This window comes from Oxyura jamaicensis, chromosome Z (genome assembly GCF_011077185.1).
Source record: "Oxyura jamaicensis isolate SHBP4307 breed ruddy duck chromosome Z, BPBGC_Ojam_1.0, whole genome shotgun sequence".
Taxonomy (NCBI): domain Eukaryota; kingdom Metazoa; phylum Chordata; class Aves; order Anseriformes; family Anatidae; genus Oxyura; species Oxyura jamaicensis.
Genome location: NC_048926.1, coordinates 43,350,762 through 43,366,072, shown reverse-complemented (window position 1 = coordinate 43,366,072; position 15,311 = coordinate 43,350,762). Strand labels below are relative to the sequence as shown.

The window sequence follows — 15,311 nt, the reverse complement described above, 5'->3', positions numbered from 1 at the left end:
TTAATCCATCCCAATTTATGAAATATTTCAATAGAATAAAATTTTCAAGGCCTGTTCAAAATCCTGATATTTAAACAAAAAGAAATTTCCAAATTCAAAAGGAATTCAGAATTGAGGATTCATCAATAATTCTTCACAATTTTGACTTCATGTTTATTTTTTCACCAAAAATGTATAGATTATATACATACAGGACATGTATATCCTGAAAATTATGCTCAAAACAACTGCAGTATTTTAAAACCACATCTGTTCTAAGAAGAAATAATTCTGTAAATTCACCAGGTGTATGTAGAAACAGTATAGACTTTTCTGTTTATAGATTAGGAGTCTAAATAGCTTTATCATCTCACCTTCATTGTCGCAGTCTTGCAACGAAAGCCATATTTGATCTATCAGACCAACTCCTTTTACTTCACCATGAACTGGAATGGAATGCATTACCATTAATGCAATTGTCAAGGGCTTGGTTTGCAATTGCCAATTCTACTATATTTTATATTCACATTTTTTCACCAATTGCATTATTTTCCATCCTACTCTGCAGGAAAATATCCACTGCATGATACTTCTAGTTGTTCCCAATTCACATTTTTCACTGTTAATGATCTATACAATGAGGAGGACTGTCACTATTAACTGGTATTTTCTTGGACTGGATTCTACTTGACACAGCTTGTGTATGTGTTCTAGCTTTAGAAAACTGCAGAGCTTAAAAATATGTATAAAAGAACTATCCTATCATGCATTATGATCAGTAGTGAGGACATATTCCTCAGTCACTGGCCATATTCTTCTTGGTGCATATCTTTGGCCTGCAAAAAGGAACGTAACATTCAGATAACTCCTACTGAGGTCAAGGGTTAATCCTTAGTCATATTGCATAAGGCATATTTTTGCTTACATTTTATAGTTTTCCACTGGGGTTTTGCTTTAGCTGGTGATCATATACAGACCTAAGCTGATTCATTAATAGACAAGTTAGTAATTCACTGCATTAAAGAATTCTCAGATCTATCATCAAAGCAACTTGTTTAGTACCTCGCCCTACTCCTTACCCCTAGCACTGAAATTAATGTCTAACCAACTTGCATTGCCTAAACTTTCTCCCAAGTCTGTAGTGTCAGAGGACCTGGATTTCTCTTTCTGTTCCTGTAATTCAGCATAACAGGTGTTCTCTGTCTGTTCTAGTCATTGGTAGATCAAAATTCAAGCCTTTCTGTCCCAGTTTTTCAGAAACCTATGTGAACTATTCTTTGCAATGTGAAAACATGTATTTCATATGCAAAAACAACAGATCTGCAGCCAGTAGACCTGGACATATGTTATGAATTTAATACAGGGACAGACATACAAAAAGAAAAAAAAAGAAAAAAGGAAAAAAAAAAAAAAAGAAAGAAAAAAAAGGTAATCACAGCCAAATGCCAGGGTTCAATTTTCATAATCTATTTAAATTATATTGCTTGAAAATTTGTGTAGCTGAACAATTATATATATATGTATACACAAATACCTTCCAACATACTTCACATGAGTCACTGAACAGCTTTCCCTTTGGAAATTATATTAACTTTAAGTTACTAGTCCCACACAAAAATGCAATAGATATGGATTTTCTATTACCAGCATTTTATGAACAGCATAAAATCAATAGGGTATGTATAAAACAGATTTGAGCAACATTACATATGATGTCAGTAGAATGAGTACAGTGAACTGTGTACATTCTTTGACTGATTAGGCATTACAACACACAGCAAATTTGGAAATGTGTTCAACGAGTATGATTAATTGTGTTCATAATATTCTACAGTACAGCTGACCTCTAGGAGCTCACTCCTGAAATTATTATGATACCTCAAGAGTTGTCTGTTGACTGCAGACTTTTACCCTGTCTAGATTTTCCTAAAAAGCTGAAGATGGAAGAGATGATGCCTTACATTTTATCTGCTATTTTTCAGCCAACATAAAAGTTATACCAGACCAACTTTTTTGGTCCAGAGAGCAGCAACAGAAGACCTTAGAAACACCCACTCCAATTTCATTGCTTCAGAAAGTGCCACCATTATCTCAATGAGTTTTAATGAGAACAGGAACTGGTAACAGTTGCCAGATCAAGTATCAACAGTCAACACCAGTAGGATTCAGCTCAAAATCTGGAGGGCACTCACAAATGTAACTACCAGCAGTATTGACACATGTGCCACTAATGCAGATTGTGGGATCTTCACATTCATTAACACCTGTGCAGTTACCAGAATGAGGTGGATGTATTTGCAATAGTACAGTACATGATAGTAGTACACTGTACTACTACAAATACATCCAGCTCATTCTGATCAAGTCAACAAATCTTATCAGTTTCACACCACAGAATTTATATTTTAAAAAGCAGATAATGTTTACCAATATGATGTCTACATACAAACTGATGTATATAAGGATAAGCAGCCCTGCTTGCTTCTTGACAAAGTATCAAATCCATATTTTAGCAGCCTATTCAGAAAGCAACTGCTTGTCTGAGAGAATACTCTAATGAGACTCTAAACAAAAGTACAATTAAGATGTTCTGCTGTATTTGTGGGTGACTGTTTATGATATTTTTTAAAACAGGCAAGGTATGTTACAGGGAGAAATCTTTCCATCCCCCATTAGAGGAACATTGTGGCCTTTCTTGCAATTAAAATATTGAATCTGGGACTCCCCTAAGGATTTACAACATCACTTTAGGATGTGAGGTTAGTTACTCAGTAGGTCTATTTAGTCTACACTGAACCAATTTCTAAAGAAGGAAAAAAATAAGGAACTAATAATATATTTTTATATATACTTTTCACTTGTTGTTCTGGAAAATAAATTGCCAAAATACATTAGGAAGGATATCACCCATGTAGTGGAAGCACCCTTCCCCTCATATAAAAAGAAACATTATTTTCTCAAACAGCTCAATTTTGCAAATCTTGCAGAATCAAATACCTGAAACATGTTATACCATTGTTTCACAGATGACCATACTTTCCTGTCCATAACACAACCATGGGATTACTGTGGACAAGAAGAGAGGGGAAAAACATCATTCATGAGTGCCAACCAGTGTGACCCAAAGCTATTCATCAGCACAGCTCCCCTGTACTTTCATCAGAGCTGAGACCTCTCCTGTTATAATATGGCTTTATGTCTGAGCTTGACAATGCTAAGAGTTATTGATGACAATCTCGATTAAACTAGTAATTAAATCCTCCAGAACACTAATATGGCTGGGGAAGGGTTATAAGAAGGACAGAGACCAAGAAGCAGTTATGACCTTGAAAGGAAAGTATTGATCAGATTTTGCCTTGTGAAAGCAAGGAGGGAAAATTGAAACCAACCATCCTGAATCATTAATGAACACCCACTGCATGCTCCTAATTCCAGTTTTTTACATATCCAAGTAAACCTGTCTTTAGGCATCCTCAAAAATAGAGCATCTACAAACTATTCGTAAAGAGGAACTGCAAATTCATTACAGACAATATGAAATACATCCAGACAACAACTCAGAAAGTGTCCTTTTTTTTCTGTATGTTAGATTATGTGTGCAGTATAACATGTTACATATGTTTTATATGTATACATGTATGCGTATGTATATGTATTATGTTTATTACTGTGAGCAACCATAAAATGCTATTGATTGCCAATGCTACTACTTAGGCTTTCCTCAGTACCCACTGATGTAGAATAGGATTTTTCAGTCTTTAGATCTTTTCTAAGATCTAAGAAGACCCACTTTCTATGAGGAATATCCATTTGACCCTTAAAAAAAGTGTTGGTTTTGGTTTTGTTTTGCTTTGTTTTTTAAATGTTCTCCACACAATGGAATGGAATAATATTACATGAAAAATAGTGATTTATATGGCAGGAAAAATCCAAGCAACTTTATGGTCCATCCACATGGATCTGCTCCATGTGGGACCCATGGGCTGCAGGGGGACAGCCTGCTCCACCAGGGGCCTCTCCACAGGCTGCAGGGGAACTTCTGCTATGTGCCTGGAGCACCTCCTGCCCTCCTGCTGCACTGACCTTGGGGTCTGCAGGGCTGTTTTGGACTCCTGACTCTCTCAGCTGCTGTTATGCAGAAGGTTTATTTTTCCCTTTCTTAAATACACTCTCACTGAGGTGCAAAGAACATTGTTTATTGTCTTGACTCTGGCCAGAGGTGGGTTCCTTTTGGAGCCAGCTGAAACCAGCCCTTATCTGACCTGGGGCAGCTGCTGGATTCTTCTCACAGAAGCCACCCCTGCAGCCTCCCACTACCAAAACTTTGCCACATAAACCTAACACAGAAGATATATAATTTTTTTCTCCTAATTTATCTTATATTTCACTATGTCCTCCTTCTGACTATTTCTACCTCAATACATTGTGTGATTTTTCTGCTATGGCCTCCTTTCCTACAAGTTATCTCCAACATCTTCCATTTGGGTAGGTCCAGCTCCTTACTGCAACACAGAGGAAGACTCCTCTTTCCTTCTTGGCTCAACAAACAGTCCTACTGCAAATCACTATCTATTAATGTAGTTCTTCAGAGAAGTAATAACTTTTGTTATTAAGGTTACAGAACTGCTTTTTTGATTTCAGAAACCCTTTATTCAACAAATCTACCATGTTAAGAGTCTGGAAAAACATTAAGCCAATAATTTCTTTTAAATGTGATTGAGCCAAGAGAACTTGAAGAGAGCCAACAAACAACTTAATGATAATTGATTATAGACGTTTTCTCAGAGACAGGTACTCAGCAGAGGTAGGTACACAAACAAGGTCCAAAGATGAAAAGATTTTTCTGTTTACCACCCAGAATAAGAAGGAATAAATGTAACAATTTTTTTCCCCACTGCCACACAGCTATGCACTGGCAGAAGTCTGTAAGTTGTATCTGTGCTGAGGATTGGTTAGTGCTATCAAAGACAGTGAGCTCGTGGATGTAAGGAAGTGGGCTGGTTTCAAAATGTCCATGTGATTAGTTTCTCTTTTAGCTGCCCACTTATTACCAGCATTTACGCTTTCTAGAGATCTTCCTTAATTTTGACCACCTAATACACTCTTTTTCAAGGACAACATGGCAGCATTTTCAAAAGCTGAGAATTACTACTACCAGTGTTAAAGTCAGGTACCTGCTATACTAATAGGATAGCAAAACCCGCTGGAGTAATACTGACACATCAATACTTAATGATTACTGTTGTAAAATAAAATGTTAACAATTGCCTTATACAAAATATATAGGTCATTAAAACTTCAGTACTGCAAAATTGCAGTCAAAAGCAGATTATATGTTTTGCCCTAAACTCTGAAATATAACAGGTCTACTCACAATGGAAATTTATGCTTTTTTTTTTTTTTTTTTTTTTTTATGCTTGTGAACATACATCCAAAAAAGATTAAAAGTTCATAGGTTGAAAACAGGTGAGCTGGGGAATAACACCTGGGGAATAAGGACACTCATTTAAGAAGGACAGAAAGAGATAAACTGTGGATTGCAATGACAGACTATACAGATCAAAAAGAAAATGTGAAAACCTACACTCTAACAAAACCATAAACCAATGTATCTTCAGTCTTACTACAAAATTGCAATGTGACCACACAATAATTTTAGCAAGAATCTGGCAATGGACAGTTTTACATCAGAAATTACATGGTGCTATGCAGAAAGAATTGTTTGGTTTATGTTTTCCACCTACCATTGCCTGATCTATAAAAATATAGGCAATGAAAAATGACATGTTTCAGTATCATGAATTGGACAGAATATAAATGCCATATTCACTGGTTTTTAGGGCCTAAGAATTAATTATTTCTGACAAAAACAGAATCTTATTCCCTTTACATTTCAAAAACACCACAAACCTTGTTGGTTACACAGTTATGTTCAGTCTCATGGCTCTGGCATAGACTTAATAAAAAATCAAGGAGGAATAAAATGCAGTGAGATGTTCCCCTGTCAAAAAAAGTTCACAGTCTTGGCTATAACTTCCAGAGTCAGCTAACATCAGAATAGACCTCTAATGATTTTTTAAAAAAAAACAATTTCATACCATCCTACGCATAAGTCTGCAATGTACAGACCAAGGGCAAAATTCTCCTTCTCCTCCATGTATGCTACAAGTGTGAGGAGTTGATCACAATGGTTATTCTGCAATAACCTGGTGCCTCTGTTTCCACCAATGGTGCTTCCCATGCTGAAAAAGCAATAGAATGTGGCAGCCAGGCTACAACAAAGAGGTTTGTCCTCACTGCTGGTCAAACCCTGCAGTACCCACCATCACAACATAGAATGCCATTCTTCTGATTTAACGGAGCTAATCAGATGGTTCTATACATGCAATTTGCACATGTTGGATGGGAGAGTCTTCATTTTTTTGGTTCAGTTGTGATTTTACTTTCACACACTGCAAGTCACTGTATTGCCTGAAATACCCAGAGAAAGCCTGGCCACTGCCTGAATTTGTTACTGTATTCTTTGATGTTTTCACATCTGATCTTGTGACCACATGGGAGTAGCACAAGTCAGATTAAATAAACCTTTGCCAACAGAGGTATCCTGGCTAGGGGCCAGGCTGACCACCACTGTACAGTTTAGAGAGCTTTGCATGAATAAGCTTTCTCATCTTACCTGCAGTGGCTCTGACATGATAAGTTTATTTCTTGGCCCAGCCTGTCCAATTTTCAGTGCCACTGATCTGGGCCCAGTTCAACCCAAACTGAGGTTTTGTTTTGTTTCGTCTTCTTTAAAAAATGTGCAGGAATTCATGATGACATGGACACACAGTGGGGCAGAGCAGAAGACAGCTGACTGCAAGACACTGTTGGCTAAGGAGCAGTACATCTGCCTCAGCAGAAGAACAGCTCTTTTCCCCTGGTCCATGATATTATTCTGAACCATACATTCCTTCAGGTATCACATTTCACACTAACAAACTAACCTCTCAGCCATACAATTCCACTGATTGCTAGATCTTAATTTCATGTTGGCAGCAGTTTGAGATGTGAGAAAATCCAGCTTGCCAGGCTTTCATTGTGGTGCTACAGAGCTCAGAAAAGTTTCTGGCACCAGTTGGACAGTTACTGTGACTGAATTAGGTTTGGCAGCCTTTGCAAGATATCTGTAAAGGATGCATTCCCAATACTAACCTCTTACACTGTTGTGATAGGACACATCCTCTGCCCTTTCTCTGACTGAGAACTCATCAGAGATGATACTCTCCACAGGTCTCTCTCCCTTTACTGCCTTTTCTCTTCCTTTAATTGGATAGGATTATCAATTCTTTCCTTTAGGCATTCACTTTCCCACCTTTTTTATTCCCTCTCAGAGATGTCACAGGCCACCCTTGCAAAGTCAGGTTGAGACCACCCACAACCTTCCAGATGGACAAGAACTCAGACTACACATTTCTGCCATTTTTCCTGACAATGGAAGTTAGTCCCACTTTCCCCATCATAACTAAATACCGCATCTTCAGTCTTTACAATTTTTCCACAGTTTCTGGCACCCATGTTAATCCTTTTCCTCTCTTCTTTCTACTCAGGATATAATCAATCCTTCTAGTATGAAAATGAAAAAGGCTGTGATTTTTCACTTCTCTGCTTGTTTTCCCTTGGTTATACTACAATGTTAACTAAACAACCTGTTCTTTTTTTCCCCTACCAGTTTAAGAAACATACTATCTGCTCACCAATTTTAGTCTTCTTACTTGCCCCAGAGATCTCCTCTCCTGGATTCCCTTACACCTCTTTTCAGCCCCTCCTCTGCTATTCTCTATCATTTCTCACTTCAGAAAGATAGGCTATGATCTTGCCTTTTTTTTCTTTTTTTTTTATGTCCTCTGTCCCTCAGACTACTACCTATATTTCTCATTGATCTCAGTGTAGGAACTGCAGAAGGTTCAGCTAGTCTGTTTCACGGTTTATAAGCCCTCTTGAGGACTGGAAGTTTCAAGCCCTCTTGAGGACTGGAAGTTGAGGACTGGTGACAATCTTCCTGGTCTGGATTGAGGACCTTACTCTATGTAGTCCTGACCCATGACTGCATTTCTTGTTAGCCTTGCTTAACATATAATTCTATTTCTGTGCTAGGAGTTTTGCATGACTTATGGTTTAGAGCTATTTGTTCTGATCCAAATTGCCACACGTTGTACTTCTTTATAAAACAACCCCTGAATTCACTAAGTCTCATAAAGAAGAAAATGTAATTAATTTCATGAACTAATGGTCAAGGTGATGCTAGTACAAAGAACCTCCAACCAACTGTACTTCTGCTGAAGAGAGACTAAAATATACACAGAGGACTTCAAAATGTTATTTTGCAGAAAAGGTAAAACAAATCTGTTCAGTTTGGCTGCAGGAGTTATGCAAATTTATGCAAAATTCATTCTAATTCACTTTGTTTGTTTTTCCATCTTTAATATTTTAGACATGTTTATCATGATTAGCATCCTTTTTTAATTAAATGAAACAACAGAAATGTGTCAGACATACGACTACATTTTTAAAGGTGAATCATGGGCAGTGAAGTGAGTTATTTCAAAAATTGATGTATTTGTGTTTTAAGTGAGTAACCTATGAGTATACTGGAAGCAAAAAATATTCAAACACCATAAGCTTCTGTTAAAGAAAGCAGAAAATAATCTTCAGCCACATTTAGGAAGATATTTATTTGCATCCAGCTGACAGGTTATATACCAAACCAGGGATGTGTAGGCATATATGCACATGAACATGAATGTACATGTGTATGCCTCAGTCTGTATAAAAAGGACTCATCAGTTCAGGCTACTAACTGTGTTCATACCACTAGACACTTGAAGTTTTCTCACTGACATCAGCAAAATACCTTTGCTGTACCTTTTATACTTTCTACACACATGAGCCAACACAGCCAGGCACATCTGAAGTGCAGTGGAGAGCACTTTCTGAAACTTCCAGTCCTCAAACTCCCTCCTCCATAACTGTTTGGTAGCTAAGGCTAAAGAAGGAGAGTTGGTCCCAGTCCATATCTTGTCCAGAGCAGACTCAGTAGAGACCTTATTAGCTGTGTCTCTTTCCTGTTACTTCCTTCGTGAGTTCTGCCATGTTGGCTGGAAGCAGTGTTCCAGCAAAACATTGATATTTCATCCCTGATTTAATAAGCTATTTAAGAACCACTCTAAAATGCCTGCCTCATCCAGAGCCCAGTGTGTTACAGTGCCAAGGTTAATTGAGGAGCTAAAGGCCAAGATTAAGTTCCACCTATTCTCTGGGAGGATTTAGTTTCTCATGTTACTACAAAGATACTTTCCTAGATGCACATGGAAGCTGACACAGCCAACCGCAGGACCTCTGCCTGCTTCACTTCTCTCCTTAAAGAAATGCTAACCCCCATCAATATAAATGAGTCCAATTCCCATCTACACTCAGTTACTGGCAGGCTAGTATAAAGGGGTCATTGTGTAAAAAAGAGCCAGGCTCACTGACCTTTTTTTTTTTAAAAAAAAAAAAAAGAAAAGAAAAGAAAGAAAAAGAAAGATGCCATCAGCATACCAACATCTTTAAATACCAATCATGCATTCTGTGCAGCCCACTTCTCCCCACTTCACTGAGTCCACTCCTCCCAACCACCCCCCCCCCAAAAAAAAAAAAAAAAAAAAAGGACAAGACTTCAGTTTTAAATATTAACAAGACTGCTCTTTGACTGGGTGAGAGTAAAAACAATCAATTCTGAAGTCTCCACTGTAACAGTTTTGTTTTGTTTTGTTTTTCCCCTTGCACTAAATCAAAACAAACTAGTGACCAAGTTGTTGAACTGAAAGAAAACATTTTAAATGAAGCATTTCCACACAACATTGCTCACTATCCTGAATGATTTTTCAGTACTGTAACAGAGGAGAAAGGTTATCAGTTGTCAGCTGCAATGGAATTACTTGGAAAAACATAGGGTATGTAACTAGCTGACTTTGAAGTATCTAATTAAAGTTTAACTAAACTTGAAGGTTAGGACAGCTGGAAGAGGCACTATGAAATTCTCAGAAGCTCTATGCCTTGTAGTTAAAAGGCAAGTAATAAATGACAGGAATGAATTTAGTGTGCACAACATAGCAGACTGCTGTTCCATTGCCAATTGGTGTATGCAACAGTGCCCACACACACACACACACAAAATCGTACATGTAGTGGTCAGTGAGAACAGTGCTCAGACATGACACGAAAGCATCTGTTTGTGGAAGCATAGCTTGTACTTAGCAAAAGTGTTGTCCTGCCTTCTGGGAGCAAATCAAGGTTTGCAAAAGTTACCATCATTGCTGTATCTAAGCACTTAAATGCTAGGCGATGACATTGTGATTAATAATGAATGTATATTGTGGCATGAACATTTTTGAAAGTACACAGATGGGTCAGCCAATTGCATAAATGACTGCAAACACCGTAGAAATTCCTCTCCCTTTGGCACCAGAGGGTAAGGCTGTGATCCCAGAGTGCCACAGGCATTATCAGTGTGCTCTGGATTGCTGCTGGAGAGGGTGGGTACTGGAAGGCAGAATAAGACAGTCCTGTACTTCTCTCAGAAATATCAACTCATCATAATATGAATTTGGCATCTTGGGGCCAGAACCATGCCAGTGATGCTTCCAGGCTATGTGCGTCCTGCAGGAACACACAGACTCTGACCTAAGCTCAGGAGCTGTCTTAACACAAAACAGGGAAAAAGCAGGGGACTCAAACTTTCACAAGTAGCCTCAGGACTGTATGGTCCAACAGCCTGAAGGAACAAATGTTCCTCATTTGTTCTGTGGGTTTGACATTGTGCTCCTCTTGTGCATCCCAACTGCCCTGTAGCATATGCCATGTACAAAACTCAGGTACAGGCTGCTTTTCCAAGAACAGAAAGAAAAATTGTTTCCTCCAGTTCATCTCATTCAGGCTAGACCATCTGGTGAAGTATAAGGGGATTTTACCCTAAATCAAGTCTAAGAAATTCCAAACTATGCCTTTGGCAAAATAAAGTCAGGTGTACTTACTATATACTTTACCTCATGAGACCAACAGGATGCTTAAGAGACAGAGATAATGAAAGTTTCTTTCCCTTGCCAACCTGCCTGGGTGAGATAAATATAACTAAGAATGCAATAATAGCCATGTCAGTCCAACCAAATGAACATCTATTGCTCTGCCCCCAACAGGGGCCAAAAATGCATGCCTAAGAGATCACAAAAAAAGAGAACACAAAACAAGTGCACAGACACATTTATGCAGAATACCTTTGCAGCCCAAAGCCTTCATGTGCCAGAGGTGATGATTTCCTGCATAATATTTGTGTCACTCAAACTCACATCCTCTGTGCCATTTGACTGTCTCACAACCTACCCCAACGGAACCCTTGGGGTTAACTGTATCAATGGCAGGTTGCATGGATTCTTCAGATTGCAATAGCACAGCCTGCATTGATATTTACCTGGAGCATGCAGGCAGAGGCCAATGCAAGAGCAGCTGCAAATCACAAGCTTCAGACACCATCAGAAGAAGCTACAACCTGCTTAGCCAGCAAGCTAGCACTTGGAAGCACAGAAAGAGAGAAATGTAGCAGGAGAGACTATCTACTGGTCTCTGAATTGAATGAGGGCTGTGAGAGCTCTCAGGAATCTCCCAAGAGGATGGCTCTGGTCAGAAATATTTATTGGTGTAGACACAAACACAGAAGTTGGCTGCCCATTTAGTTTGATGCTCAGGTAGCTATGGTGTGAGAGATACTCGAAAAATAAACAACAGCAATCAGAGCCAGCTGAGGACTTAAAACACAGGCTGCTTTTAGCACTCATCTCCACGTCATAGGGAAATGGCAGGTAACAGTGCAGCTCTAGGGAATGCAGAAGGGAACACTACAATGGTCCTCTCTACATAAATTAACTGAAGCCAAGAAATTCTGGTTCAGATATCAGTGTGGAAAAAGGAGTATTTCTGTGAAGTACATTCCTGCTGCTGCCTATTGTTGCAAATCACAGCATTACAACTTTTTTAAACAGCACAAACATACAGAGACTAGGCTGCAAAGCATTCTCAGAAGCCCTTGGGCATCCCAAGTTTCAGCCATGGCCACCAGCTCATGCGTCTGAGCACTGCCAGATGAAACAGAAGGCTCTTGTAACTCAGCTCACTGATTTTAAGAGTTTGTCTCTCCAAGGTTGTATTCCTCATCATGTCTTCTGACCAGAAACAAAGTTAAAATTTCTCGTACCTGAAAGTGCCATAGAGGGTTAAGTTTTCATGAGGGGGGCTGGAGACTAATTTATGGGCACTAGTGTTACTCACTAAAGTGATAGAGAAATCCATGAGGAAGATGTGTTTAAAATACAAAACAAATATGAGGAAAAAAAGGTTCAATTCCAAGTTCTTAGGCATGCCAGCTCTGTATTATTAAACATTCAATATTCAGAGTGGACAAGAAAGAGAAGAGCTGGTGGAGGCAGGAGGACCCCAGTTAGATGAGCTGGCCAAAGTGCCATGGAAGAAGTGAAGTTTCATGACAAATGCTCTGTAATCAGTCAGGGATGCCTACAAGATTTTTTACAAATACTTCTTCCATGTGCATTATTCTACTTTGTGCCCCAGGGCGTACAGCTTTACCAGGCAGTTAAAGAAATAACAGTGGTATTAACCTTTAATGCTAAGAATAAAACTAACCTAGAACTAGTAATTGTTCCTAAACAGTTATTTTGTCCATTTTACTTCATGATGAAGGACTCATTACTTTCCTCACTCCCACCACTGCTTTCTTTAGGAAGCTCCTAAAATCAAACAGAATAACGCAAAACAGAAAAAATCCCAACTCCTCCTTTTGTTTTTAAAAAATCTCAGAGAAATAAGACTAATCTCATTTTGCTAGATCCATCTTTTCATTTCCATACTGGAAGTGTCAGTTCTTTCTGGTTTCTGACTCTGGCAATGTGAACAATGTTAAAAGGGACAGAGCAGGGCAGAGGGTAAAAAGAAGGGTGAATGAGGAACACTTGTTTAAAAAGGCAATTCTGATTTTTAGGTAGGATACAGAGAAGGAGATAGGGTAAAATGGGTTTTGGGGCAGCACAAAAATTTACTTGGAAATAGGAAAACCATTCCTATTTGACCTCATCATTCATTTACGAGGGGGAAAACAAAGGCATTATATATAAAGATTTTTTTATCCTTGATGTGAAATATCATCCAAATATCAATGGGGCCACATCTGGCTGGCAGATGGTCACTAGTGGGGTCCCTCAAGGCTCCATTTAAGGGCCAGTCCTCTTCAATGTTTTTATAAATGATTTGGATTTTGGGACGGGGCAACCCTGGCTGTACATACAGACTGGGCAATGAGACACTGGAGAGCATCCCCACAGAGAGGGATCTGGGGGTTGTGGTTGACAGCAAGTTGAATATGAGCCAGCAGTGTGCCCTGGCAGCCAGGAGGGCCAACCGTATCCTGGGGTGCATCAAGCACGGCATTGCTAGTAGGGCAAGTGAAGTGATCGTCCCGCTCTACTCTGCTCTGGTGCAGCCTCACCTTGAGTACTGTGTGCAGTTCTGGGCACCACAGTACAAAAAGGACATGAAACTGTTGGAGAGTGTCCAGAGGAGGGTGATGAAGATGATGAAGGGCCTGGAGGGGATGACATATGAAGAGTGGCTGAGGTCACTCTGCTTGTTCAGCCTGGAGAGGAGGAGGCTGAGGGGGGGCCTCATTGCAGTCTACAACTTCCTCATGAGGGGGAATGGAGAGGCAGGTGATCTATTCTCTGTTATCACCAGTGATAGGATCCACGGGAACGGTGTTAAGCTGAGGCAGGAGAAGTTTAGGCTGGACATCAGGAAGAGGTTCTTCACCGAGAGGGTGGTTGTACTCTGGAACAGGCTCCCCAGTGAAGTAGTCACTGCACCGAGCCTGTCTGAATTTAAGAAGAGATTGGACTGTGCATTTAATTTAGGCACATGGTCTAAACATTTGGGCAGACTTGTGCAGTGCGAGGAGTTGGACTTGATGATCCTTATGGGTCCCTTCCAACTCAGGGTATTCTATGATCCATACTGGTGACAGCATATAGCCCTATTGTCTTAAGTAAATAAAATTGAAGGGCTAAAACAGTACCCATGTGAAGCAAGGAGGCATACCTATGTCACACAAGTGAAGAAGCACTGGGAAGAGAACAACTGAGAATGGCTGTGAGTCACTTGGAGAACATGTGTTCAGCTACCCATAAAGAAAACACCTTGGGGAATTCACAGGTTGCAGTAGTGGGGCTGTGTCAACAGCTAATACACAGAGCTGCTCCTAGGCTGTAGATATCCTTGGTGAAGATAAACATGCATGGGTGGGTGGGTGTGCGTTTGTGAAAAAGAGATATAAAAAGGACCCATTAGTTCAAATAAAACAATCTTCTTTGAACTTTTGCCCAGAACTGAAACAAAACCTTTTTGCTACATATTTGAGTAGCTTGACTACCTTTTGTCTTCATTTTTCTTAATTCCACTGAATTAAGAAAAATGTCCTTCTTGATTTTTTCCTAAGCAGACAAAGCACTGCTAGAATGATTTTGCATTTTTTCTTGTTCATTCCAAAAAAAAAAAAAAGAAGTCACAAATATTGAAAAAACAAACAAACCAACAAACAATTTTTGATGCTTTTTCCAAATATTCTAGTCCAAGAAGTGTAATGCTATGAGAATGTACAAACAAAACAAAGGCATTTTCAGATGCATTAAAGGGAGATGTTGATAAAAGACTACTCCTGTGTTTTTGCAGAATCAGACAAGAAAGAACAAGTACTTTCGCTGGTTTGGAGAAAGTTCAAATAACAATCAGAAAACTTTAAAATCACATGTAATCTCTGAGCAGTTATAGCTTGCAGGGCTTTTCTAGACACACAGTTACCTGGAAGATACTTCTATGAGACTCAAGTTTTTTGTGATTTCATCCATGCTACTTTTCCACTGCAGGAAGCAGAACAACAACAGCTGTGAGGAGAGCTACAGCACAGTGCTCTGTGCTAGACAGACTCTGAGTCCATGGTGAATCTTTCCCTGTGGTGTGAAACTCAATGCCAAAAGCTTTTACAGGAACAAAACAAAAAAGGACCCTCCAACTGCAGTAAGATTTCGGCATCTGTTAACAGAATTTATAAGTAGACAACATGGCCAGGCATTTAAAAACACAACATTATGAACCAGATAATTAGAATATTTTCTACTATTCAGGACAAGCACAAGTTTTTCCAAGCTCAGGAGAAAGAGAAGAACACAACAAAATAATCATAAAAAGGGGGGGGG

At 39.2% G+C, this 15,311-nt stretch overlaps 1 protein-coding gene across 7 annotated transcripts in view; it reads right to left on the bottom strand.

Moving 5' to 3' along the window:
* The window catches only part of NTRK2 (neurotrophic receptor tyrosine kinase 2), a 209,245-nt gene that overhangs the window by 127,701 nt on the left and 66,233 nt on the right, over positions 1-15,311 (bottom strand). For 4 of the 7 annotated variants that reach the window (XM_035310587.1, XM_035310586.1, XM_035310590.1 and 1 more), the window contains one exon: positions 354-425. The exons of the other annotated variants lie outside the window; for them this stretch is intronic. In XM_035310587.1, coding sequence (XP_035166478.1) covers positions 354-425 — 72 coding nt within the window. The remainder of the gene's footprint in view (positions 1-353; positions 426-15,311) is intronic. 7 annotated transcript variants of the gene reach the window in all.